Source organism: Nipponia nippon, unplaced genomic scaffold (genome assembly GCF_047370975.1).
Source record: "Nipponia nippon isolate SJK-2023a ecotype South Korea unplaced genomic scaffold, ASM4737097v1 scaffold_4, whole genome shotgun sequence".
NCBI lineage: Eukaryota > Metazoa > Chordata > Aves > Pelecaniformes > Threskiornithidae > Nipponia > Nipponia nippon.
In genome coordinates, this window is record NW_028262358.1 from 13,621,114 (window position 1) to 13,648,837 (window position 27,724).

The following is a 27,724-nucleotide window of genomic DNA, read 5'->3' on the forward strand; positions in this document are numbered from 1 at the left end:
AACACAAACAGCTTGTTCTCTGTTAAAAAGTAGCCTGAGCTGCTTCAGCACAACAGGCAATAAAAACATAAAACTACACCTACTGGAGTGAGTAGTCCTCAGAACCACCTTCTAAGGGCTGACAATAATTCAGAGCACAACAGTCTTCCAAGCATTTTCCAAAATCCCAGAAATAAAACCAGGCATTTTCCCTTCCTTCTTGTTTACATCATCTCTCAAAGCTTGAACTTAAGTACCTGATATTAAACACCTGACTTAAGCCTCAGTCAGACAACACTACAATCCCTCTGGCTCACAGTATTAGCAAGAGTTAGTAGGCTTAATGCGATTGCTCCTGTCAGTCCCTCTGACTGCTTGTAAATGCCACATAGAAAGTACAAATTATTCCAGCAATTCCAGAGATAACCTGAAACATGAGACTCATCTACCATTTGCATTTCTATCAGCACTGCTTTTGCCTCCCTCTGCAATATCCCAATTTGACAGCAAGTCCAGCCTCACTTTTGGTAATGCTGCCAGATGCAAAAACTCTGCAATTGAACACTTGCAAAACATAATAAACCCCAGGTGTGCACACATTTCGTTGACAGAGGAAGCATAAGATACATGCCTTTCTCTTGCAAGAAAAGAGACTTAACCCAGCAACGTGAACAGCTATGAAATATGAAGAAAAAATCCAGAAGATACAGGTGTCAACCAAGCTCTAGGACAGAGACCAGGCACATGACTATGAAAAGCCCCTGCATCGGTTACAGCCACCTCTGCTTCCAGGTTTGGTAGCTACATAAAGCACACGGTACCTGCCCCCAGCTCTCCATGAACAAGCTCTGTCTGCACACCCTGTGTATGAACCAGCACTCCATCTCGCCAGAGTAATGCTGCTTACTCCTCAAAAGGCAGGCTGAGACTGTCTCCCACAAGCTAGTTTTATTTGAGCATCCTGCACAAAGAAGAGCTGCTCACAGACACTAAAGTGCTGGGTTTCAGACTCAAGGTCGACTTCCCCCCCCCGGAGAAAGAAAAAAGGCTTAAAGGAAAAACTTCAGTCATAGAACAAAGAACTGTGGGGGTTATTTGTTAGCTGTTTCTGGCAGTTTCTTCTTGATTTTGCACTGCTTTTGATAAAGCTGGTATCTGAGCCCTATTGATAATCTGTCCAGCACACACCTCTGACTGAGAGCTGCACTCCTGATTGAACTGTCCCTACCATAAGATTTCAAAGCCCTGTGAATATGCCTGCCACTCGCTTGCTGAATGATGTTTGCTTGCAGCCCCAGGTACACCATGGCAACTTGGGCTTAAAACACCTCTGTGCCCATGAAATTCTGTAACAGCTTCAAACGTAACAAGGATGAGTTCTTACACGTGCACACACTGCTGCAATCTCCTTGGGAATCCCTATGCTTCAGTGCAACTCTGCTGTGCTTTCGTGCTTTTGGAAGAGCCTTTCTTCCAGTTAGAGATATATTTCCAGCTCTGCAGAGAATTTTCTTCAAAGAGTCACCTGGAGAAGGTGCCGGGGAAGAGGACACTTGATAACACACCCATTAGAACTGGCATTCAGTGAGAAATACCTTAGTCTACCCAGTTATCCTCCAAATCACCGTTAATTGAAGCCAGCCCAAAACAAAAGGTAAAGAGGACTACTTATCCACATTAATCAAAGGAATAAAAAGACATTTGTGAAGAAATAAAAAGGAGGGTTTAATCTGTTTACACTAGGGCTAAATTAGAAGGACCTTTTCCTTATACAGCTGCCCCCCCCAGACAAAACAGCACAGCTTCATTTTGTGGACCTCATGCTGCAGCTTGTGCCCATTAGAGAGCACGCAACGGGCAGCGTCTAGCAGACAGATATCTGGGGTAACGTGTTACTGCTCATAGCCAGCTTCCCCCCCGATGCCCCTAGGGGTCCAGATGGTTCATTTCCAGGCTCATTTTCAGGTCCTTGTAAGAAATGTTCACAGAAATCAAGTATCACCCCAGTTCTTTGGGAACACCGACATCCCTTTCAGAGGGCACAGGCAGAAAAGCTGGTGAAACAAGCCAGCAGCCCCCACCACCAGAAGCCAATGCCTTGTTCTCCACTCCCTACAATTCCCCACCACCACCACTGTGTGTTTGAGCACATGATGAACTGACTCAACCTGCTAATCCAGCAAAGAACAAACCTAAAAGATAACGAGTTGTTTCCTTCCAGGCCAGCACTGAGGTGGCTTGCGATGTAGTCAGGCATGTGCTGGAACTAGTGCCAGAGAAGGGGTGCCAGTCCCAAGCTGCGAGGCCAGGACTGCCATCCAAGGTGTCACGCCAAGCGTCGGCACAGTGGGTTTGGAATTCAGCCTGAGAAAGCAATAAAGCTCTCCCACCTTCTTTTGAAACAACCCAATGCATGAGTCACCCCCAGGAAGCACTTTTAATGCCAACTACACATATCACCCAGCACCCCAGCAGAAAGGCATGCAACTCCGCGAGGCCTCCAGTTAAGGTGAGACAACAGCAATTAGCCACTTTGGGGTGCCTCTCATCTTTCTCTCCCTCAGCATACCACAATGCTAACACAGCTTCATCAAGACAGTATTGCTGGCTTTATTGGAGTACTTTTATTTCACCTGTTTTTTTCTTGTGCCGAGTTCTGCAATCTGCTACACAGATTTATATTGACAACGGTGGCTGTGCCGTGATGAGAGCTCACACAACGGCTTTGGGTCATGCGTCCCAGCTACTTGCATTGCAGAAGATGAAAGATGCCAAACAAAATATATTCTTTGAAAAAAAAAAAAAAAAAAAAAAAAAAAAAAGAGCTGATATTTGAGAAGATACTTAGAAAACCATTCAGTGTCAGGATCTAACATGTCACCTCCTAAGGATCAGCATGTAAGACTTCCCATTGGGGGGGTGTCCATATTTTTTAAGATTAGGAGCAACATTAGTCTTAAAGGTCTGTCTGGCCTGACCTTCTGTAGAGCACACACAAACGCCGTATTTGCTAGGGCAAACAGAAAATGGCAACACACTAAAAACCCACTGAAAAATGGTCCGTCGTTTACCAGTAACAAAATAACTTGGGCTGGTGTCAAGCCATCTCTGAAACTTACTGCCCCTTTTCGTAAGGTATGTCAAGAGAATAAAAGGCTACATGGCTGAAAAAGTGCCTCCCCATCAGATACTGGGCGCAGCTCCTTTCCACAGACAGACAAAGAAGCAGCCTGATTCCAGGAGTTACTCCTCCAGCAACACAGCGTCTGATATTCATTCACAGGAGCTGAATTTAACATTTGCAAAGTTGAAACTCAACACCTTCAAAGTCGTCGTTGCATTAAACAGCACCAAAATCTTTACACTTAGAAGCAAAGTTACAGCTTTTTGAAGAGCTCTGATTCCCATCCTGATCAGCTCTGTCTGGATCCAGAGATGGCTCCTCAAGTTGTTCCCTAGAAATCATTTCTTCTCCCAAAAAAAAAGTATTAATCAGTAGGAGAAAGCTTCCATTCCCCACCGTAACCAACCCATAGCCAGGGAGCTACAAGATGTTCTTCAGAAATGGGGACCATCACCATCATCCATCCTCACAACCTCGCAGCAGGGCACAATCTCAAGCACCCGGAGTGCAGCGTGCCATCACCTGTCTGTTCTGCTGCATCTCAAGCAGACAGCAGAGCTTAAATGCACACGAGCATCTGCACAAGCTGCCCACAGCCACTTCCCATGTCAAGTGCTCAGCTGGTTGGTCATCTGGAGGGTTTTACCATTCCTTACCTTCTTCTCCCTGGCATGGGCCCCACCGCTGTGTTACCTGAACCCACAGACTGCATTACCTGCCGCGAGGTTTGGAAGCACTCATTTCCAGTTAAAGTGTGAGACTTTTAGGTTGCCCTGTGTGGAGTCAGAAGTTGGACTCAATGATCCTCATGGATCCCTTCCAACTCAGGAGATTCTACGATTCTATGATATTTGAACTGTAAATGCCTCTTCTATCTTAACACACTCCCCTAACACCTGAAGCAGGTGAACCAACAACCCTACAAAGGTCATCAGAGCAGCTGTAGGATTTGCTTCACACCATGGTCAGCCAAACTTTCAGGTAACTTCCAAAAGGGCTGTGGACAGCTTTTCTCCATATGCCCAGGGAGACGCAACTAAGAGGAAATGGTGGGACTCTGCTTGAGAAAAGCTTGATTTTTTCTTTCCTAAGAAATAAAATTTGTAATTACCCAGCCCCCTGCTTTGTCTAAAAGCAGAGCAACCGATGGGAGATCAATATCTCTAACAGATACTTCACAGATAGTTTGCATGCCCCTTCCCATCTCTTCTGGAAAAGAGGAGGGAGGGCAGGGTTTCAGGTGCACTGGAAGAGGAGGTTTCTCGGCAGGAAGGAGTAAAGGCGAGGGGTGTTCATCCCTAGCAGCACCACTGCCTGGAAAGCGGGCATTTCTCCCCTCACCCACTGAGTGACAAACTTCCTTAGAAAAGACTGGAAAGCAGGCAGATTGCCTCCTCTCTACCAAAAACATGCTGACTAATCCCACCCAGGTCCATAGAAGAGAAGATGGAAGTCAGCTACCATGGATGAAGAAATCAAAAGTATAGTAGTATCCTTCCAGCAGCCATGTTTCAGAGTGGATTTTCATCAAACCCTCTTTTTGCCTTCCAGCAGAGCTGCTGCTAGCTCTAGAAAGTCCCACCAGGCAATGCTCTTCTACGAAGGGGCAGCTTCTCAGCATCCTTGCCACATTACTCCATTCTCCTTTGGGCTGGTGAGAAAACAAACTCCGAAGAGAGAAAACAACTCCTACCAGCTTATCCCCTGCTAGGGATGTCAGCTGCTGGGAGTTAGTGCTGGATTTGCACTCAAATTCATCCTAACCAGTCACCCTAAACACCACTTTCAGGCAGGCTTTTCCATCTGCACTCCCAGGGCACAACAGTGTATTTCACACTGCAGTCATACCACCTTATGCTTGCTGTAATTCTCATGTGTTACTAAACTACTCACACTACAGGTGATTTAGCAAGGCAGCAAGAGACTGGAAGTCTGCCAACAGCCATTGAGAAACAGCTTGAAATGCATCCCAAAGGACAGGGGAAAAAACTCAACCACACACCTCACAGCTCAGCTTTCTCAGATCTGCAATAAAGTAGATGCCTGAAGAACAGCCTAACACTCAGCGTGTTTGTTACGCTCTGGAGCTGTGGCCTCAGGAGCTGTCTGAAGTCGGGAGTAGGATTTTACATCCAGTTTTGTAACTGGATGTAGCCCAGTAATTCACAGCATAGAGACAGACCTGATTCTAAAACATGCTTTAGTAGCAGCTCACCCATTTCATCTAGAAGCTGCAGCCACCAAGAAACACACAACTTCTCCTGATGGAAAATTCCTTATTTTTTTAGACACCTTCCTTCGGGGCAAAATTTGCATACACCTTCAAAATCAGATCTTTACTCTTAAGGAAAGGAAAGCTGCTAGCCTTGATATTCAGAGGATGACATTCCCCAAAAGCATCACCTCAGCAAGCAAAGTAAAAAGAAACTGAAGCCTGCCTTAAGAATCACAAAGCTTTACAGGATCCTCCTGCTATCAGCGCAACTAAAAGCACGTGCCAAATTCTGCGAGGGTGGGAAGAAAGATGGACAAGAAAGAAATACCCCTGTAGTTCCCAGGCAACTCTAAACACTTTTGTTCTCAGGTGTGTCCACATGGAAAGCAAGATTTTTTCCTAGTCCCTAATGTCTCAAGGCCTTCCATTAGAGAAGAAAAAAAAAAAAAATCATATTTAGGGGGTACTTGTGGACCTGCATACATACAGTAAGAGAGCTTACGAGGTTCGGTCCCCAAAGCACAGCAGGTATAAGTCAGAGGAAAGCATTCAGCTTAGGGGAATTTGCTCTAAGTTTGTCCTCCATCAGGGTAACTTAATGTTAGTGAGAGAGCGTGGTGAAACTCAGCACAAGCAATACGTCCTTGTGTTTCAGGCTGTAAATCTTAAGACAGCATGTCAAAACCAAAGTCGGGAGATCTAAGATTGCCAATGGCTGCACATTCGCAGCTTTAAGTGCAACATAGTGCAACACTGAAAAGCTCTTTTCCATCAGTCACACACAACCCAATACAAATTCCCAAGCCTGAAAATCTCTCTGCTGCCCTGGTCATTTTACTACCAGGTCGCTAGCAGTTGCCACCCCACACCATCTGTCATTAGCAGACCTATACAACGAACAGTTTGTTCAGGAGCTGCTTCTCCTCCCAGACATTGCAGGCTGTCCATGCACAAGAACAAGGTCACTAGGCATAAAACAGATGCCTTCCCTCAGCACCCCTTTTATCTAATCCTAAACATTAAGGCTTAATCCTTCAAAATATTTGTATCATAGCTGAAATGTGGGAAATCTCAAGGTAGTGTGAAACCTGAAAATATAAAGGGAAGAAAATTAGCAAGTGCAAAGCATGGTTGGCTCTCACCCAACCTCACCTGCCCTTTATATAATCTGCGTGTTGTAGGAAACAGAGAAAAGCTGGAGAACTGCGGGAACCAGGGAGATCCTAAGCAAACATCACAGGCTTGTGCTCCTACTGTGCTTCAGTGACACGGTTGCAAAATGGCTTCGGGTTCAATAGGACAGAAGAACACAAACTCTCCTCCATTTTTGCCCCCTCTCCCTAGACCTGCACCAGAAACGTGGCCCGTACCAGCTAGCAACTTGTTTGCTTTAAATTCATTTATTGCTTTTCTGAAAGGCTGAGCACCTCTGTCCCAGGAGAAGGAGGATGACACGCAACAGGCAGAGCACAGCGCAGGTGTGATGTCCAGGACGAGCACGCTGGTGGAGCCAAGTATTCTGCACAGGCATGTGCTTCAGAAGTAGCATTTCAAATACTCTCCATCACCACCTCTCATCACCAGGCATCATTCAGAAGCAGTAACTGTCACTTGCAACCCCACGAGCATCCTACAGGTATGGAAGCTAGCAAGCAGAGCTGGCACTCCGAAAAGAGTCCACAGGTACAGGGAGAAGTAGGAAGGACTAACAGTCATGTCACCACAGCTCACATTCAAAGGTCTTTTGCAGTGCACGCATTTCCAAACCGTCCTTGACAAGGGTGGTAACCTGTTACTGAGGTCCATTTTTTGTCTTTCGGGTGGGCGGGGGTGTGTGTGCGTGTATGTTTTAGTTACATGCCCAAAGAGCCGTAGATGCTCTACAGAACATATACACATAGTTTGTGGGAAGAAAAGATTTGCTATTGCAAAATAAGGGAAGAACTTGTTCAAAAGTCTCCTTTCAGGCAGTCTGAAATTCTCTCTCTTGACCCCAGAAAGAAGCAAGTTATTTCCCCTTCAGTGGCTTCATTTCCCATAGTTAGTCAAGAACCAAGAGCCAGGACACTCAAAGGGTACTTCTAGAAATCCTCACATTGTCACCAACCTATCTTTTTTTTTTCCTCTATTTTTTTTTTCAGAAGATTCCTTTTCTTCGCATTTGTTGTTGTACCTGCTGCTTCTGAGAAAGTCCCTCATCTTGCTCTCTGCCCTACTGCTTAGGCAGAGAAACCATATCAGATATCAATTCATCTGCATTGTTGACAACTTGGGGATCCTTCATTTGTTCTGGATAACAGGAATCGAATTCTGAAACCTCACATGCTTTACTTATACCGTCAAATATAACTAGTGCTGGCAAAACAACACATAACTCTACACTTCCTTTTCATAACCTCTTTCAGGGAGCTGTGCTGTCGGGTGTCACAAGGAAGATGCTCTGTTGAACTGTCTCCATCTGCACAGCTGAGGCTGTAACCACCCTAGAAGAGATCTACACTGAACACTTCTAACCTCAACAGAAAGCTTGTTTGGCTTGAAATCACATCTACTCTGAAGGCAGAGACCATGGAGCTTCTCTCACACAAAGCTACCCTGGATTTTAAACCTTGGTCTACTTAGTTTTGCCTTCTTCCCAAAGAGAGTTCCGACGTCCTGCACATCCCACAGCCAGCTCTCCTTGAAAAGTCATTTACTCTCAGAGTATTAGAAAAAAAAAAAATAGGTTGTAATTAAGCAGAGTTATTAGTCTTTTGTCACTTGGGACCTGAAACCTATTCATATTCATGTCAACAGGAGTGTTTGCCACCACAATCAGGACTGGACACAACACAAGCTCCTCATCATTTTTCAGAAGAGAATATAAGGTCTTCTGGGGACGAATAACTAACTGCTCTGCCTTCTGTTCACAGCAGCGTTTAGCTGGGATGTTGACCACTTCTGCTATCCCACCACCCATCATTTTTGCTTTTCTGCATCTCGCCCAAAGAACACCATTCCCCTGGCACAGGCACAAGCTACCACAGTCTACGGCCCAGTTTCTTACATACCTCACAGCTCCGCTTATTTCCCCAGAGGGGAAATAATCATGGCCGCAGTGGTAAAAGTGGTCTTTGGAACATGCTTTTCAAGATTCCTCTTCTCAAGAGGAAGGAACTATCAGGATCTGCTAAAAGCTTCAAACTTCCCCCAAAAGGCACTTAGATGTATGGAGGAAGCATCCAGGTCACTTAAAAAGAGAGGCTGGGGAACCCAGTGGCAGCCAGGCAGTCATTCCTTACCTGGACAGACAGACAGGACTCAAATTTTGGGACCAACTCTTCTTACGCTCCTTGGACAAACTCCAAGTGTGTGAAGCCTCATCACAGTTCTTTCAGGTAATGGTCAAGGCATGGAGAGGTTCAGTGATTTCCTTCACAGGCACCACATCCCTGCCTGCAAGGGTATAAAACCAAGACTTCTCTGCTCTAATTGGGGTCCCACAGTGTCAGGATTAAAGGATGGCAGTAACTGGATTGCTTACTGTAGTCACAAACAATAATAAGGTTAAGAGATTTCCTTTCCCTCCTCTTGGCTAGGCTCTGCGTAGGCAGAAGTTATAAGGCAGGGGGTGGCTGTTAAACCCTTCCTCCTCCAGTTACTTAAGAGGGGTGTTTAGGGTTGTTAATTTTGCCTCTTACTTATGGCTGGCACTTCTCACCTCACTGGTTTAAAGGCACATTTACCTATGTATGTATGCAGTATGTGCACCTTGCCGCACAAACTATGAATGAAACAGGCTCCTTGAAACCATTCTCCCATCACTCTGCATCCTTTCACATTAAATACCCACACAGATGCATCACTGGAGAGATCACCGCTCAAATTTTGCTTAAACTACTGCTGCTAGTCAAGAAACAGCTCAGCCTGGAAATGCACCATTCTCTCCCACCCCCTTTCCCACACTTACATCGGCTCTTTGCAGGCTGTCTTCTCTCCTTCTTTTCCCCTCCCGACTCTCAATACCACCCCACTGGAAAAAGACAGCAAACCTTGAGGACGGTTGAGAGTTACCTCTGCAATGCACCCAGGCACATCAGCTTGCAAACAGAGGGTTGGAAGAGAGCCAAGTTCTCCATCACAGGGGATCTAATAGGACCTCCAACCTCCCTCTAACCACTGATTTCTATGAAACATGGTTCTTTGAGGCAGTTGCCCTTAACAAGCCAGGACAAAATTGGGCAAATAGATTAGAAGTTGAGAGAGTTGGACAGACATTGTGTATTTTCTTAGTAGTTTCCTGGGTGAGGCTACCACTCATTTGCTGTGTTGTTCACAATACCCAAACGTTTGGGGGGGGGGGGGGGGGGAAGGAAAATTAATTGAGGACAAACCATACCAAACAATTGCTGCCCCACCATGTGCACAGGAGAGTTGCAGTGATATAAGCACATCCCCCACGCTCTGCTACAGCGAGACTTCACTGCTTTTACAGAAGGAAGCAATTTAGAGTTAAGATCTGGTTCCAGGCAGAGAGGAGAGATTTAATCCGTCTCTGCCACTTTTTAACTGTTGGATGAATCACTTCACCTCTGCTTCCCCCTTACCCATGTCTAACCAAAGCATGGAGTAAACCCCCCATAGAATAGGCAGCGTTTCGTTATAGCACCTCATGCAGCACCTACCACAACAGGACACGAGACTCTGCCATATCCTCCTGGCGCCTCCTGTCACACGAGCTGATTTCCAGATAATAAGCACACTGTCAAGAAGCATCTCCTGAGGAAGCATTAGGATCTGCCCAGACAGCCTGTCCCAGCATGCACAGCATGCTACTCAGTCACACAGCCATTAGCCTCTCTCATGCTCCACTGCAAGCTATGCAGGTATTAATTGCCCCTACCAGAAGCAACGTCTTTCCTCAGCACAAAGAGCCCTTAAAACCTCAGCAGAAAGTCTAAAAAATCCCAACTGATTTCCACATACTGCTCCCCAAACCTTCCTCCAGCCTCCACCAGTTCCGACAGTCCTCTGAGCCTGTTCAGAGGATTCCCAGCTGGCAGCATCCAGATTAGACAGCAAGGAAAACTCTGCTGGTGACCTGGCTCTCAGATGGTTTCCCTCCAGTTGCCCCTTTCTGAGGACCCTCAGGCTTCCTAGCCCAGCTCTCCAGCCTGTGGAAGCCAGGGAAGAATCCCCAGCCATTTCCTCTAGCTTCAGCTTTGTCTTTCCAGCTCAGGGAAATACACCAGAGCGTATGGGCAGTCTTGTAAGGGTCTGTTTTTTCCCCAGAAGGACAAATTTCTTCCTTTGTGAGTACTGGCACCGCGTTGCAGGACACTGGCTTTGGGAGCAACCCTGCCACACCTCAAGACCACTTCTGCTTTACAATACAACTGCACGGTCGCCCTAGCACACGCAAGGAAATGGCAACACTGCAGCATGGAAACAAGCAGCTGGGAAGAAAGTGGGGAGAACGGGAACGTGAGTCATAGCTATGGCTTCAGGCAGGGAAAGGGTTATTTGAACTAGAAGAAGTGCAAGCAACTTCAGATCCTGGATCTGAATCTAAGCCTCACTTCAGTGTCCAAACCGCAAGGTCATCTTTCTGCTCTATTTTCAAACAAGTTACTTGTTTAACAAAAAGCATGTGACCAAATTCATTGCTGCTGCATAACAGCCTCCCTAGAAATGTTAGAAAGAGCTTACTAAACAATCCATAGGTCAGTCGTAAGGCTACATGCTGCAGCAAACTTTTAAAAATTATTTTTTATAGGCAACAGAAAGGGTACGTTACTTGGGAATTAACCACTTCTTTAACTGGTCATTGCTTTACTTAAGATTACTGCGTCTGAACTTCCAGCTGCTCACTTGGGCTCTGCCCAAAAGCAACCCCAGGGCAGAAAGAAAAAAAGTGCAAGTCTGCAGCAGGAGATTGATCTTCTCTCATTTTAGCCATGCTGAAAGTAGGCATCAGCATTAGCATGGATCATGTCACAGAACTTATTTCACAAATGTAACAGATTTTGAACTTTTCTGCCTACATACGCAGCAGAATTGCTGCACCAGCTGTCCCCAAATCCAAGGCTGCTTTAACAAAAGACGCTGCGCTGCCAGCTTAGCTGAGAGCAGCAGTCAACTGCATGGCAAGGTGCAAATGCACCACACCTCCACGGAGCCACAGCACTAGCAGTCTGCCACCATACCTGTTGCTAAACAGCTCGCTCACTGTGTCTCCAGGCTAAAATAAAATGTGTTAATGAATTAACCACCACAAAGCAGTGACTGATTACAAAAACACCACTTGCAGCCTTGTCTACAGGAGGAAAAGAACAAGTGCGTAAGACACAGTGACAGGGACCTTTCAACCGAGTTTGAAAGTGCTAATGGGGATGCAGGACAGGCTACATCCTAACACTCCTCGCCTGGCAGAGCTTGCTGGGGTACACCTCCAAGTCCGCTGGAGATGGGCCAGTGCAGCCAAGCTGGGAAAAGCAGTGAAACGAGGTCAAGGTTAGTTCACTGATCCACACCAACCTCCTCCAGTTCTCTGCTGCAGGCATTTGTTCAAGTGCCAATAGACACCTGTCTGGCAAACCCTGCTACAGCGACTTAAAACACAGGGCACCCTCCATCGTCCAGACTGTCCTGGTAGAGATCTCCACGCACACTGACAAAAGGGGAACGTGTGCCATACAGCAGCTTCTGTAATGCATAGTCTAACAACTTTCCTACTAACGATGAATGCAGAGTTAAGGTTTCATTACAGCTTGCTACTTCTTGAAGTAGCAAACCCATCAAACATCCCATCTGTTTCCTTCGCTGTTATCTTGAGCTGGCAAGCACCTTAGATCTGACTACCTGCCGGCTCAGGAACATGGTACCATGGTAAGAGACATCTGGGAAGACAGCACAGGGGAGGGCCTGAAGCGACACAATAGCAGTGATACAGGCCCGTGGAAGAGACAGTGTCAAACCAGCAGGGGCATCCATTTTTGAGGCTCCTGCATAACTGTAAGAAAAAAATTTTACATTAAAAAAAAAAAGTTTAATTCTAGAGTTGCACAGTTAAGATTCTTCACTCAAAAGAACGATTCTCACCAAAACTGGTAAATTTGTGCGTAGGCTTTTCATCCACTTGCAACACAAGCTGTTAATAACCAGAGCCTGTACAATGCAGTTCTCTGCTCAGATCCTTGTGGGTGGAGCAGGTCCCCGAAATAAGGGTGACTTGTCCACGCTTCCACAAATCAGTACTGCAACAGATAAAGTTACCCCCAAACAAGTATGAACATTTCATCAACACACAGGTGAGATGAACAAAGTGTAAATGCAGAGTAACGAGAATGTTGTCCTTTTGCCTGACTGGAGATTAAGGAACATAATAGGCAGAGAAAAAGCTTGAGAAGTCAAGGGACTTGACAAACATCAAGGAAAAAATGAGTAAATTATTCATATATACAGTATGCTGTGAAATCCAAATGGACATCCCGAGTCTGCTTCTAACAAAGGAGCACAAAAGAAAGGAAGGAATACTCAGAGCAAGCAGCCTCAAGCATAAGGTATGAGAGGACTGAAAGAAATATCAACTTATGGGACTGTATTTCAGGGATGCACACACAAGAAAATTCAGAAAGTCTAACAAAAGAAAAAAGCTGATATTCATTAACAGTGAAAAAATCTAAAAGCCATTAAAAAACAAGCCAAGCACATCAGGAACATAGTCCAGCTGAAAAATACAAGCCATACAAGAACAAGATGTGGCCACTGCAGCTTCACAAGGAATAGTCTCTAAATTCTGAGGAAAAAAGCAAACTACTTTGAAAAGAGAAAAATTAAGATTCAGAACTACAGATTACTCACTGACAGGTGTGCAAGGCAAGACAGAAGCAAAGAAAAAAATGTGAGAACGGTGCCAAAATTATCAGCAGGTGCGTGCAGGGCTTTTGAGGGAAAGGAGCAATGAGAAGAAAGTGGATGCATTGATAAGGTAGAAAATAAATGGACTACTAGAAGATAGCTGAAGGAACACAGAGGAAAATGCAGAAAAAATACAAGGAAGATCTTTTAAAAATATATAAATAATGCAAAGCTAAAAAAAAAATCTAAATAATACAGATTCAGAGACACTACTTCAACTCTTACTGAAAATCAGACAGCAGAAGAATCAATGAGAGACTTTGGATGAACACGATCTCCCCCTGGTAGAGAAAAGGTATTAAAGAACAGGAAAAGAGTAGCAGAACCCTTTAGAAGGGAGTTACTCTTATTCAAACCCTGCTACCATTGTAACAGCACAGCAGCTAATTGTTAGCGTTTTTCAGTTTTGGAAAATGGAACCGAAGACATGAGTTCTGCTATCATCCCAAACTGCCTATGCTGATGAGAATTTAGTTATCATATGCACAGAAAAACAGTTAAAAATACACAGATGGGCATGGAACCCGAACATTTTTTGTCCAGGAGATGGTCCCACATGCACTGGCTTTGGATCTCATGATACTTAAGATATGCTCGCACTGAAGAATAAGAAGCATGATACAAAGGATTTACAGTGGAAGTGTAAAAATCAGGATGAGTAGGACAATAAGGAGAACCTAGAAAAACTAGAATAGCAGCCAAAATACAACAGGAGTTTTCATTTACTAAGCAGAATCCCTCACTGAGACAGGAGAAACAGAAAGAGCATGAGAGATGACCGTGGGCAGTAAATTATAAAGGAGATGGCATTGCAACAGGCCTGCAGAAAAAGCCAGTGTAATTTTGGGCTGTATGCACAGAGGCTGAATCACGCTGCAGAGCAGGGAGTGGTCTCTGTAACCACAGTTGCAATGTGTTAAGGTACCTGAAATACTGCATCTCTCCTTTGGGTCCACTGCAATGAGTATATCGAAGTATCCAAACAAAGCCTCATTTATTTAAGAGACTTCTAACGACATGAGCAATATCACTTAAGCTGTCTGCTTCCCAGGAGGCAGAGACAGGTTCCTGCTGCCACATCCCGCACAGAGGAGTAAGACACTCTCACTTCTTGTTTCCCAAAACAGTGTCCACCAGTTTTGTTGTAGTTAAAAAAACAAAACAAAACAAAACAAAACAGAACAGAAGCACAGCTTCCCCATCAGCTGGGATGCTGAAAGCTTGGACCAGGTAAGAACACAAGGTATTCAGAAAATAGCCTTGCCCAGATGCTCATCTGGCATGCTATAAAATGCAGTATGTTTCTCACCTCTGGCTCTTTTTTTGGAAATAACTTCTTCTGAAGTTGACTGGAGACACACGTTCAACCTAGACTCATTCCACGTTACAAACGATTACACAAAAGCATCAGCACAGACTTTATCGAAGAATGCATCTGCTACAGGAACCCCGTAAGATACTGGTGCTCAGCAATTTATTCTTCTGACAGGATAAAGGTCAGGGGATCTCCATCCCAGAGGGGGGTGCACTCTACGCATGCTACATGGCTGTCAGTAATCAATCACAAGTAACTGACTACGCCAGAGAAGCAGAATGAGCGCTCATAGCATACTAGCACAATAAGAACAATGCAATACTTTTGATAAGCCATCAGACAACCGAGCTGACACAGCCTAGCTAATGAATGAAACACTGGAGAGCAAGGCTAGGAGGCAGGTACTTCAAATAAAATTAAGCCTTCAGGAAAATCACTATTAATATTCTGAAAGGAGCACACACACACACCCCCCCCCATCAATCATACTGGCAGGGGACACTTGTCCCGAGTTCCACTAACGAGCAGAAAGAAGGAATAACAGACACCAACTCAATTATCCTACGCTCAGAAGGGAAACATAACACTGCCAGAGGAGAAATCCCAAACGTGCTCCTCTGCGACAGCGAGCCACAGAGAGCAACGGATAGTGGACAGCACATCAGACACATTATGTTGCAGGCTTGTAGCCAAGCCCACAATATTAAGAATAATAAGCAATCCGACGGTTGTTTAGAACATTTTGTTTTCTATATAGGACTAAAAGGAAATCATAATTCAAACACAGCAAATATAACCAGTTGTAAGAGACTGTTTCCTTACAAGAAACTGTGGCCCCTCCCAAGCAGTGGCTCTCTGGAGCTCCTCGGGTTTGTCACGGCATCGTAGTATCTTTGGAGGGAACAATCTGGAATCATTTAACATTCCCAGAGGTGCAACTCTGTAGCTTACCCAAACAGAGCAGATTTTGCTGAGGTTGGAAGTTTACCGTGCAAATGCCTGATTTACCCAGGAAACCACTCAAGAACATCTCAGGCAGATAAATACATGTTATTCCAGCTGGAATAAGTGTTTCTTAAAGGAACACCCAGTTCAGAGGCTCTTCATCACCAAATCAGAAAAGGAAACTCTTGGGCGTTGTAGAAAAGACAGGCAATACTACTTGCAGAGAGGAAACAGTGCCCTGAGTCCACAGCTGGCAGAGCAGCCCTCTTCGTGGGGCCGCGAGGTGCTGCCAACCCAGCCGAACGCAGCTGGGCCAGAGGCGAGCGCGCTCCTCCGTGCCGTACGACATGCACTGCTCACCGCGAGGCCTTCCAGACCTCAGGCAAAGGAAAGCGTGCAACCAAGCTGCACAAATGAAGTCTTACCCTACTCTCCGTGAGGTGTCAGGTCATACGTGCTGTCTGCCCAAACAGGACAACAGGGCTGCAGAGACACTCAAAAAAAAAAAAAAAAGTAATCTTTTGAATCTTTTGAGGTTGCCTTCTATTTTTGAATTTTTTTTTTTAATCATTAAGGTTGGAAAAGACCCTTAAGATCATCGAGTCCAACCGTTAACCTAACACTGCCAAGTCCACCACTAAACCATGTCCCTAAGCATCACATCCACATGTTCTTTCAACACTTCCAGGGACTGCGATTGCACCACTTCCCTGGGCAGCCTGTTCCAGTGCCTCACCACTCTCTCCCTGAAGAAATTTTTCCTAATATCTAATCTAAATCTCCCCTGGCACAACTTGAGGCCATTTCCTCTCATCCTGTTGCTTGCTGCCTGGGAGAAGAGACCGACCCCCACCTCGCTACAGCCTCCTTTCAGGTAGTTGTAGAGAGCAATAAGGTCTCCCCTCAGCCTCCTCTTCTCCAGGCTAAACAACCCCAGCTCCCTCAGCCGCTCCTCACCAGACTTGTGCTCCAGACCCTTCACCAGCTTCGTTGCCCTCCTCTGGACACGCTCCAGCACCTCGATGTCCTTCTTGCAGTGAGGGGCCCAAAACTGAACACAGGACTCGAGGTGCAGCCTCACCAGTGCCGAGTACAGGGGGACGATCACCTCCCTGGTCCTGCTGGCCACACTATTCCTGATACAAGCCAGGATGCCATTGGCCCTCTCGGCCACCTGGGCACACTGCTGGCTCATGTTCAGCCAGCTGTCAACCAGCATCCCCAAGTCCTTTTTGACGAAAATATTCACCTCATGGCACTTCAAAGGATCACCGCAGTTGGCACTTATGGGATATTTCCAGTTGTACTTGCAATAACAGCTCTCCTTCCAGGAAGACATTCATTAGGCTATAACTTTCCAAAACACACATTTGGAAGTTTTAATGATAGAGAGTTCAGAGCATCTTCTGAAACGTCATGTCCTGAAGGTGCACATACACAGTCTCACAAAGTGAGCCCAAACCACGTGCATTTCCCTAAGTCAATGCTTTTCTAACTACCGCAAGCAGGAGACACTGTGTTCAAGCACACTGTGTGGGTGGCAGCAAGACTTGGAATGTTTTTGATCTCGCGCATTGTACCGAGATACGAGGTACTCTGGACGAAACGCAGTGTATTTGAATCCTTGCAGTGCCATTCACAGTGTAATTTGTACAGGTAGAATCTACCTTTGCAATCTGACCTCAACAATACTGACGCATTAGCCAAAATACAACTGGTATCGCTCACCTCTAACTAGAAATGTGATGACTTATCACTGAAACAACATCCACATAACACTGCACACAACAGCTGTGTCATGGAAAAAGAGTAAGAGTGAACACAATCACACAATCTTATCTTGTTTCCTAATTAGGAACTTGCATTTATGGGCTCTCAGATATTAAAAGGAGAAAAAGGAAGAGCAGTCCTATTAACAGGGGTTGAAAAATACCACTACTTGGAAAGAACAAGACCCCAAGCATGTTTGCACAAAGTCCTTTCACACATTTTTTCCAAATGTACTGCCTGATCAGCATACAAAACAATGAGAACGCAGTAAGACACTACCTTGATGCAGACAGACATTTTACTGTGGCAAAGCTCTAGTTCGTTTCTTGCAGTCTCCATACAGTGACAACCTGCTACAACCCTTAAGGGTACTTATTTGCCTGGTATCACAATAAAGACACTTTATCCTGCCTCAGAACACCACTACGAAGAATTTACTAAGATAACTATGAGTGGAAGTTAAGGGTGATTGATTGACTATTTTAGCAAAAGCACTCTTGACACCCTGCAGCATGAATCAACCAGGATTGCTTTCCTTCTAAGGCACCACGACGGGAAGCCGATAATGCCTATCCCAGCGGGTAGCCTCACTGAAGATGCAAAGAGCCTTTTCCTTGGTTTCCAGGTGTTTACTTCCTTCTGCCTCCCTGCATAATAGCTCACTGCCCAGAAAATTCAGCTCTGCCTCCCCCGAGAGCCACTTGAGCCACAGGCAGCTGGGTCTGGGCTATGCTTACTCAGTTCATAGGAAGGGCATTAAGAGTTCACAGATCTCTCTCAACTTGGCCCTGAAAAGAGAAAGACCCCAGCAGGAGGGATGATAACCTCCATTCTGAGAGCAAGGCAACTTTGAAAACTAAATGTGGTCTTAGTTCAGTGGCGCATTCCTGATTCAGCAGGAAAGACTTCCATTATGGGCAACGGTTCATCTTAGAAAGCCAAGATCCTCCTACAGGGCATCAGAAGTCTTACAGTCATACTACTGAACTGTTCAGTACATTGGGGCTTATACTTCACGCTGCCGATTTTTGCTGGCCCAGGCTGCATCTCTGAAACCTTGAAGGCCTGGACAAAACCTCTCAACTGTCCTGCATGAACGGCCAAACACAGAGCAACCCCTCAAAGGTTGATCTAGCCCAGTCCCGCTCCTGCAGCAGCCGGAGCTGCATTTTCAGAAAATGAAACACCTAAAAAGGAGCACAGGGGCAGCAAAGGCTGATGATACAGAGTCTAGAAAAAGCAAGCATTAAAATCAGTGCAAAGTTCTCCTTTCCCTAGATACGCATAGGGCTGGAAGAATTGAGACTACACAAGCGTAAGAGACAGAGAGGCCCAAGGGAGAAGGATTACTGCCCTTGAATGGATATTATTTTGCCACCGCTAGCACCCTCAAAGCACAATAAGACCAGAGACCACCCGTGCTGGGCACTGGGACAATACAGCAGAGTTTCTACCTTGAAGAACATAAGTCAAGACTAAAACATTAAACAAGCAGATCAGTAGAGGAAAAACACGGGCAAGCAATAAGTAAGCACAGTGCACAGATACACCATTAACCCAGCTCAGATTTGGGGCTTGATCTCCCTTTAGTTTCAGTGAACACAAATACCTGCCCGATAGGTGCCCACCTGTAACCCGCTCACTCAGGAAAGCTTGGGCTAGCTGAAGACTAGAAAACACAAAAGCACCAGTCCCACACTGGTCACTGGCCTGACAGGACTTCTCCAGACACCTGCTGACTCTGCAGGCATAGCAGCACACCATGTTAGACCCGTGGCATCTGAAGCTTCTGTCAGCTTCTTCCCATCCTAACAAACGTTGCATCTGAAGACATTCCAGAGATGAAATTTCAGATTAATTTTACAGAAGTTTCCTCCAAGCTGGTGTGTCAGATGGCTGCCCCCCATGGCTATCAGCACACAAAGAAGCTCGTGCATTAGAACAGGCATCTACACAACGCTCATGGAAACCGTCCTTGTGAAAAGGCACAGGATTCATCGGGCCAAAGAGCAGTTCTTCAAACAGCTTTCAAACCGATGACACACCATCGCTGCTCACCCACTGCCATCCCGCCACCCATGTAACCCACTTCTAAACTCAGTCTCACTATTCCCAGTCATTCTGTCTTTGGTTTGCCCAAAGCAGTTACTCCTCTCTCTAGCTCTTGCAGCATTTCCATTTGTGAAGACTACGTACATACACGTGCTTCACCTGTACAGTTCTGTGCTCTGTATCTGCAACTTTGATTCTTTCCGCAGGAAGCCAGCCTGGTAATTCTGCCCTGCTCTCCAAATTCCAGCTTGGGAGTAACCTACCCACAAATAAACAATACCTCAAGTCACTTTAAAGCTATAGAATGACACTGCTTCCTGCTCCACACAAGAGCCTCAGCATGTGTCATCAAAAGGTGCATTGGCTCTTCACAGACACACGTTGCAAACTCCTTCCCGTTTGCTGCCTGCTCAGCCCAGGACCTCCTCGGGCACCGCAATCACACAGGCTTTCTCTGCTAGCTCGGAGTATTTCGGAACATTTCTACTCGAACTCATCTGGCCACTCAATCACTGAGTTTCTCCCTACAAACGTATCAACCATCTGAAGCCCTTTCACAAAGGCTGCTGTTCTCCTGCCCTGCAGGAACAATTGTTTTTCCCCTCTTGAATTTTATGCCTCTAGTTTTTGTGCAGCACTTGAATACATCACTTGCAGACAATGTACCACAGCCCAGAGATACATGGATCCGGAGCGACTTTCTGAATCTGCCCCTTAACTCTCACGAGAAGACCTCCTGATCCATGTCTAAGATGAGTGGGCCAAAAGACACCTAGCTCATTCACACATTCAGAACCTCCTGGCTCCACGACAGGTCTTTGCATTCTTCCCATAAGGACATCTAGCCTGGACATACCCTTAACCATACAGCCAGCAACGACATTTACACCATTCAGCTTGTCTGCCAGCTCTGCCAGAGACACAGCCGTGAGCTCAGCTGGCAGCACAGTGAATCCTTTTTGCCGTTACCTCCGGTCTGGAGTGCAGATGACACAGGTAACCCCACGGGTGCCAGGTGGCCACTGCCTGGCTTCGGGGGACCGTCCGTAAGGCCATCGTTCACTTCAGGGGGGAGGGGGCAGCCTTCAGAAGGAGCACGGCCGCGATGACATACCCCGCTGAGCTCCCCCACGGCCGACACTAGCCAGAGGCCGCAACATGCAGTCAACGCAGCGGCGGTCCGGTGCCGGCACACCCGGCCCCGCCGGTCCCCGGTGCTGCCGCCGCTCCCGCTGGAAGCGCAGCGGACGGCAGGGCACGCTGGGGGCACGGCGGCCGCGGCAGCCGCCGTTCGCCGCGCATCCCGCCCCTGGATGGGGCGAGGCCCAGCCGCCGCCGAGGGGGCGAGGCCCCAGGCCCGGCTCGGCCCGGCGGGGCAGGGATGCTGCAGGGGCCGCCGATCCCGGAGGCGCCGGAGGGGGGGGGGGGGGGGGGGGGCCCGGGGACCGCCTCCCCCCGCCCGTGCCATCCCCGGCCCCGGGCTCACCAAGGCCCCCGCAGCGGAGCGGGGCGGCCCCCGGCGAGGCCCTGGGCGGCGCGGCTCACCTGGGCACGCAGCTCGGCGCCGAACGGTCGATCTCCCACGTCGCGAAGAGGTTCATGGGCACCGGGACCGGCCCGGGGCCGGCCACCGCCATCGCCGCCGCCGCCGCCCCGCCGGCCACCGCCGGGGGCCCCGCGGCGGGGCCCGAGCCCAACGCGCCGGCCGCCGCCGCCGCCATCCCGCCGCCGCCGCCGACACTGGCGCTGGGGGGCGGCCCCAGCCCCTCGCCTCAGCGCCGGCCTCCGCCTCGGCGCGCGCGCCCGCTCGCTCGCGCGGCGGGGCGGGCCCGGGAGCCTGGCGGCCGCCAACCGGAGCGTGGCAGGGCGCGGCGGGGGGGAGGAGGGGAGAGGACCCGTGGCCAATCAGAGCGCGGCTAGGGCGCGGCCTGCGGCGGGAGACGAGCCAATCGGAGCGGGGAAAGGGCGAGGATGGCGACTTTGGCAAGCAGCCAATCGGAACGGCGAAGGAGGAGGCCGGAGCGGCCGACAGCCAATCGAAGAGGGAGAAGGACGCGGGCGCCTGGGAGGGGCCAGCCAATGGGAACAGCGTCGCTGCTCTGGCTGGGGGGGGGGGTGGGGCGTGCCGCCATCCCTTTAAAAGACAGCAGCGAGCGAGCGGAGGGGTGTGGCCGGGCGCGCGCCCTCCCGCCCCGGGGCCGCGGCCTCCTGGCGGGGTTGCCATGGCAGCGGGGAGCCGAGCGGCCGGGCCCTGCCCCGCCCTGTCCCGCCCTGCCCCGCCCTGCCCCGCCCTGCCCCGCCCTGCCCCGCCCTGCCCCGCCCTGCCCCGCCCCGCCCCGCCCCGCCCCGCCCTGCCCTGCCCTGCCCTGCCCTGCCCTGCCCTGCCCCGCCGCAGCGGCCGGTCCCCCGGGTGGCCGAGGGGGTGTCCCCGGGGGCCGGTTCATAGCCCGGCCGTGCAGGAGCTGCGCCTGGCGGCGGGTGAGGGGGCGGCGGGGAGAGCCCCGCCAGAGCCCCCGGGGCCGTGACGAGCTTTCGGTTGCTGGGGGGGGGGGGGGGGGGTTGCCTGGGCCCACCCGTGGGGACGGGGTTGAAGGGGTGGCTGGAAGCGGGAGCAGGGCAGGTCAGCGGGTGGACGTGAGGAGCAAACAACCTTCGGGGTGCCGGCCTGGGGAAGATAAGGCCGGCGGGCCTTACTGAAGCTAAAAGCAAGACAAGCCTTGCAAAAGGAATCTGAGAGCTGAAACTGATGCCTTCCTCAGAACCCCCGGGCTCAGGGCCCCACCAGAGCACCCCCAGGTCCAGCACGGTGCATGGGGCCTAGGGCAAGCCCGTGGCGGCGGAGCTGAACAAACGCGTTGCTGTGGCGCTGTCCCAGCAGAAAGCGGGAAGGATCCCCCACCGGGCCTCGCCTTTAGCAGGGCCTTAGCCGAGGATCTGTCCGAAATGGTGCTGCCTTTGGAAAAATGGAAAAGGAACGGTACCAAATCATCAGAGCAGCGTGATGCTGGCTGTGGGATCCTGAAAGGCGGCGGGAGATGAACCGGGAGCTGCAGTGCTCCTTGCTTAAAACTACCTGAAAGAAGTGGCCGAATCAACAATGGCCAAACCACAAAATAAAGAGAAGCCCCCAGCTTCTACAGGGACCATGCCAGGACCTGAGCTGTTCAATATACCCACCAGTGACAGAGTTTTCCATTGATGCAGTGTTATTCCAGGCAGACTGTAAAATGGGGCTCGTGCCAGTGGAGGGATTAGGATTTGAGAAGCAGGAGCAGCACAAACTTGCAAAGCAGTATAAAACACCCACAGGTTCTACTGTGGATCTTGAGCACAGCACTGGTGTTTTCAGAATGTTACCAGTAAACATTTCAGGGTCACTTTCCTGAATCCTGATGTCTGATTTATAGCCTGTCCCTTGGACCTCTTCTTTTTCACTTGCATTTGTCAGTTCTGTATTTCATCTGCTGTTGAGCTTCAGGTCTCTCAGTAACACATGGGTATGCACATCAGCTTTCAGTTTGACTACGTGAATAATCCAAACCACCATCAAACTTTTCCACCTTGCTCTCTGCCCCCTTTCCTAGCCCATTTCTGCATCTGGTGAACAGAACAGAGTTGCCCCAACCTCCTGTCTTGCTCGCAAAACAGTTTGCTCGCTGCTTCGATGCGTTTTCCTTCCTTTAAGCAAGTCGTTAATGCATGAGAGGACCTTTCCTTTCATCCTTGACAGCCTTGGTTCTCTAAGAGCATTTGCTAAGGGATCTTAGCAGAGGCTTTTGTGGAAGTCCGACTGGATCAAGGATGAGCTGCATTTTCATAGGGTTCTGCAGCTGAACGTGAAAACCTTGTTTTGCAGCAGGCGAGAGTCATGTGATGGTCGTGCTGGCCTGGCCTTATCTCAGCATTTCCCCCCATCGTGGTTTGATCTCGGCTGGGCATCATCATTGCCTTTCCCCCAAAGAAGCTGACGGCTCCAGAGGACCCTGCTTTATCTGGGGGCTTGATTTGTCCCTAGAAAACCCAAAACAGTGCCTCCCCAGCTGTTAGCTTTCATCCATTTGCCTTCCAGGCTTTGTCACCTTTCCCAACTATTTGTGCGGTGCTTTAATAGCATTGAGTGCTCCGGGCTGTCGGGGATGCCCTCTCACTCCCAGGAGGCCGGAGGTACCGCTCTGCTCGGCCCAAGGCAGCCTGGTGAAGTGACAGCCCCTGAACGTAGCCTTCCAGGCAGCCCCCACGGGCTAGCAGTCCTGCAGCTCTCCCGGGCCACCTCTCTGGCCTGGGAGGGCTGCTTCTCCCCTGCCTTCCTGAAGGACGCCCAGCACTTCCAGCCACCTCTACCCCGCTCTGTGGCTGTGCCACGCTTTGCCATCTGTGATGCTTTGTCAGAGCTGTTGAAGCTCTCGCCATGGTACCCAGGTCACAAATGGCCTTTCCCCATCGCAGCCACCACTTGCAGTTTCTTGCTGACGAGTTTCCTCCTTTTCCTGCATTTCCCCCGGAGGGATGTTCAATGTGATTGAGGTGGATTTCTCTGGCTCTCTCCCTGCAGCTTGTTCCCTTTGAGTACCTCTACCCTTAGCGCAGCTCACTTGTTTGTTTTGGCCTTCTGGCTTTTATACAGATGAATTTATGCATTTGTTCTCAGGCTGTTTCAATGTGTCTTGTTTATTTGGGGGCTTGGCTACACAGCCTGCTCTTCATTTTTTCCTACCTTCATTGTTATATTGACTTTGTGCCTACAGCATGAGCTACCCAGGGCTGTGCTTTTCTACACACGGTGGCTTTTCCCTGTCTTTGGGGTCAAAATTTTCCTGTGTTTTCCATTACAAGTACCAAAGCCTGGTTATGTTTCAGCTTAAACAGAGCCTGGTAGAGTCGTCATCTCATTCAGCTGCTTCCCCACCTCTTCTTAAGCCAAGACCTTTCTGTGTGCCAAAGCACCGGCTGAGATTTGCTTCATTGTGGATATGATCTTCGAGCACATCAGGGAAAGCACCCAAAGAATCCTTGCTCTTTAGCGTCCAGGCAATCAGCTTGAAACGTGCCTCCTTTTTTTTTTTTTCCCCTGTGTCACTGCTATCCAAATGGACCATGCCCACCAGCTTCTCCCCAGCACTTCAGCGCTGTTTAGAGACCTCGTAGCAGCCGGCATCTTTGTCCTCGGCAGACAAGGCGCCACTGTGTGCCCCCGTATGTTGGTCAAGCCCATGCAGGGCACCTGGTCCCTTTGGGCCAGCCCTTTTCTCAGCCACCCTGTTCCTGGAAAAGCCATGTGTCACCCTAGCCATTGCACCCTGGACAAGGTTGAGGTGCAGCAAGACATGGCAGCTGCCCAGGAGCAGAGCATTTCTCTTCAATACAGATGTCCCTCTCAAACCGCCCCGGTTTTAGCTGTAAGAGCGCCTTTTGTAGTACAAAGCCGTGTTTTGTTCCTTGTGACCGCAACCTGCAGGCCCCTGCTGCCAGCAGCCCCAGCCCAGAGCGGTGGGAAAGGGTGCTGTTCTTGGCCACCAGGCCCAGCATTTGGCTGTGCCCTGGGCAATGCGGGGCTGAGAGGAGCTCACCCCGTGGTGCTGGGGGTGCTCCGGCTGGGGCTGGAGGGTGTATGGGGGGGGCTCGGGACGGGATGGGACGGGGGCTCTGGCCCTGGGGCCTGGGTGGGACAGGTGGATGCTGTCGGTCACACACCCCCCACCATGAGAAGGGGACAGGGGTGGCTTTGTCCTGAGCAGGCTGCCTGGGTCTGCACTGACCCCCAGTGGCTCTGGCACAGGGCGCCGTTCCCCGGGCTGTCCCCTCCCCGGGGACAGGGCCACATCACCAGTGCCTGGGCTGCTGGTCCCTGCTCCGCCACTCGGGTACCTCACCTGGGGAAGGGCTGGGGCGGCTCCCTGCCCTGCAGAACCTCCAGGATTTACGTGCTCCAGACTCAACGCCACAAGCCTCCATTTTCAAAATCCTTTTGAGCCCAGGTCTGCCAGGACCGCACGCGTTACCAGCTACTGCCTTCCCCTCCAGGTCCGTCGAGGTGGTCAATCACGTGTGCTGCCACAGCTTTGCACCAAGCGCCCCGTATCCCACTGTTTTCCATGAGGGTCCTTTCACTCCTCCTCCGAGCTGCTGCCAGTAGAAGTAGCAGCACCCGCTCTCTGTCCCATCAGGTGCCTAATGCCGCATGTGGCTGCGTTTGAAATTAAGTTTTTTTTTTTTCAATAGGCACCATTTTCTCAGAGGCCCAGCCCGCACCCCAAAGGACGTTGTCACCATTGCTTAGCTCCATCCCCTCCATTTTGTATTTTGACAAATGGTTACCTGGATTGACTCTGTATGTTCATTCCTTTGTTTTCCTACTTGGCACACCCAATTTCTTGCTTCTCCACTCCGATGTCACCTTCCAGCACCTTGCTCACATTAGGCCTTTTTGTGATGCTAAAGTACCCTTCAGCACCCTGTGAGCCTTCACTCAGAAGCTGTTCCCAGTTAGGTATTTTCAATTGCTTTCCTGAAGGATGCCCATCAGTTCCAGCCACCTCTCGCCCTCCGCTCTGTGGCCAGGCTCCGGGGGCCACGAGGCTTTTTTGGAGCAGTTCGAAGCTCTCAGCGTGGTCCCCGGGCCACTGCCAGCCTTTCCCCATCACAGCCGCTGCTTGCTGTCCCTTGCTGACAAACTTCCCCTGCTTCCCCGGGAGCAGCTATCTGCCTGGGAATCCTGGTGTACCCCTCTTCGGTTTCCTTCCATTTTGCCTCTGATCACAGCTGCATCCACATGCGAACTCTGGCACCCTGGTTCCAGCATCGTGTTTTAGAGAAGCACGTAAGTATCTGCTCTTGCTCTGGTTGCTTATTTTTGTGTGTCTTGTTAAAGCAGCTCTTTACTGCTTCCCACGCGAATGTTGTCACCTCCTGTCCTAGCCTCTAGTGAAGACTCAGGGGTTTTATGATTCCATCCGAGGGATGAATCATCTTGTCTTTAGCCCTACTGCTTGGTAGCTGCCTCCAGCACCTCTCTCCTATGGGGGTACCCCTGTGGCCAACCCCCGGGTGCCTCCATGGACAGACAGCCTGCAAGAGACTGCCCTGACACTGAGTGAGAGCTGGCGCTTCTCTGCCCAGCGGGAAAGATCTGGGTTTTGTTGCCGTGTTGGCTTCCCCTCTCACACCTCACAGTGCTCTCCACTCGGCTTGAGTTGCAAGGTCTCCGTCCCTTCTTGGAGGCAGGTTGCTTTGGCTGCTTCATTTCCCTGCTCTTTCAGCCCTTCTGGAGATCGCTGTTTTTTTCCTGGACTGGGAGAACGATCCCACAGCCAAACTCTTTACCACGTTGCACCTCTCTAACCCAGAGCTCTGCCCCCTTCACACAGGCCCTCCACCTGCCTGCATAAACCAGCCCGCGCTCGCCACAGGACACGTGAGCCAAGCCTGGCCGCTGGTTCGGTGTCTCCATTTGCCATGGACACTACAGGCGGGGTTCACATGGTCCTGGTGCCACCCAGGGCATCAGATGCAACAGGGGACTTACGGCCACCCTGTCAGCAGCTGGTGGGCCGCCCTTCTCCTGGCACTCGGCGACTGTGACTGGCACTTGTCCTCTCGCTCAGGTCTATGCCTGCTTTTGCTCTTAGCCCATCTCCAGAGATCCGATCGCCTCCCCGTCTTCCAAAATACATATATTTGCAATGAACACTTCAAAGTCAGAGTGGAAATATACTGGAAAACCTTCCCTGTGTAGCTAAGATCTAAATCAATTAGAAACAAGCTGAGAGTTAAATGCAGTAAGCTGCTGGGGCTGATGGAAGAGCATTTGCAGAGAGGGATGGATGTCCACCGGGGTAAGGAAGGCCTTCGCTGGCCTGGTTTATCTGCCCAGCCCAGCTCTACCAGCGTCCTGCGGAGCTGGAGCTGGAGCTCCCCAGGACCCCGCAGGCCGGCACGGCTGGGTGCCAGGCCAGGGGGCTGCAGGGGTTCCCCTGCCTGCTCCGCTCGGGAGGGGTCCCGGTCGCTCCCGGCGGGCAGCCGGCGGGCAGGACCCCTGCCGGCCCAGGCTTCCCTGGGCGCCCCGGGTTTTCCTGGGGCCCCTCCTGGGCTGCGGCAGGGAGCACCCACGGCCCTGGGGGATCTGGGTCTGGCGGGGGGCGCAGGGTGCGGCCCCAGGGCGGGAGCTGACGGGGGCAGGAGGGGAGCGGTGCCCGGGCGGGGGAACGAGGGGCGGCCCCGGGGCTGCCGGCGGGAGGCGGGCAGAGGGGAGCCGAGCAAGGGGGGGGGGGGGGGCGGGCGGTGCCGGGCGGTGCCGGGCGCTCCGGTGAGGCGGGGGCCGCCGCAGTCCCCGCCCGCCCGCCGGGAGGGGCCAAGCGCCGCCGCCGCCGCCGCAGAGCCGCCGCCGGGGCGCGCCGGGCGATGCCGCGCCGGGCCCGGGGCCGCCGCC

General features: G+C 50.1%; 1 protein-coding gene across 3 annotated transcripts in view; it reads right to left on the reverse strand.

The window, feature by feature from the left end:
• LOC104015799 (phosphofurin acidic cluster sorting protein 1) overlaps positions 1-21,025 on the reverse strand; it is a 71,868-nt gene extending 50,843 nt beyond the window's left edge. Inside the window, exon 1 of one of the 3 annotated variants that reach the window (XM_087773496.1) lies at positions 20,845-21,025. In XM_087773496.1, coding sequence (XP_087629622.1) covers positions 20,845-21,020 — 176 coding nt within the window. In that variant the 5' untranslated portion in view covers positions 21,021-21,025. The remainder of the gene's footprint in view (positions 1-20,844) is intronic. The other 2 variants (XM_087773497.1, XM_087773498.1) reach the window with 2 other exon arrangements.
• Positions 21,026-27,724: the final 6,699 nt, after the last annotated feature.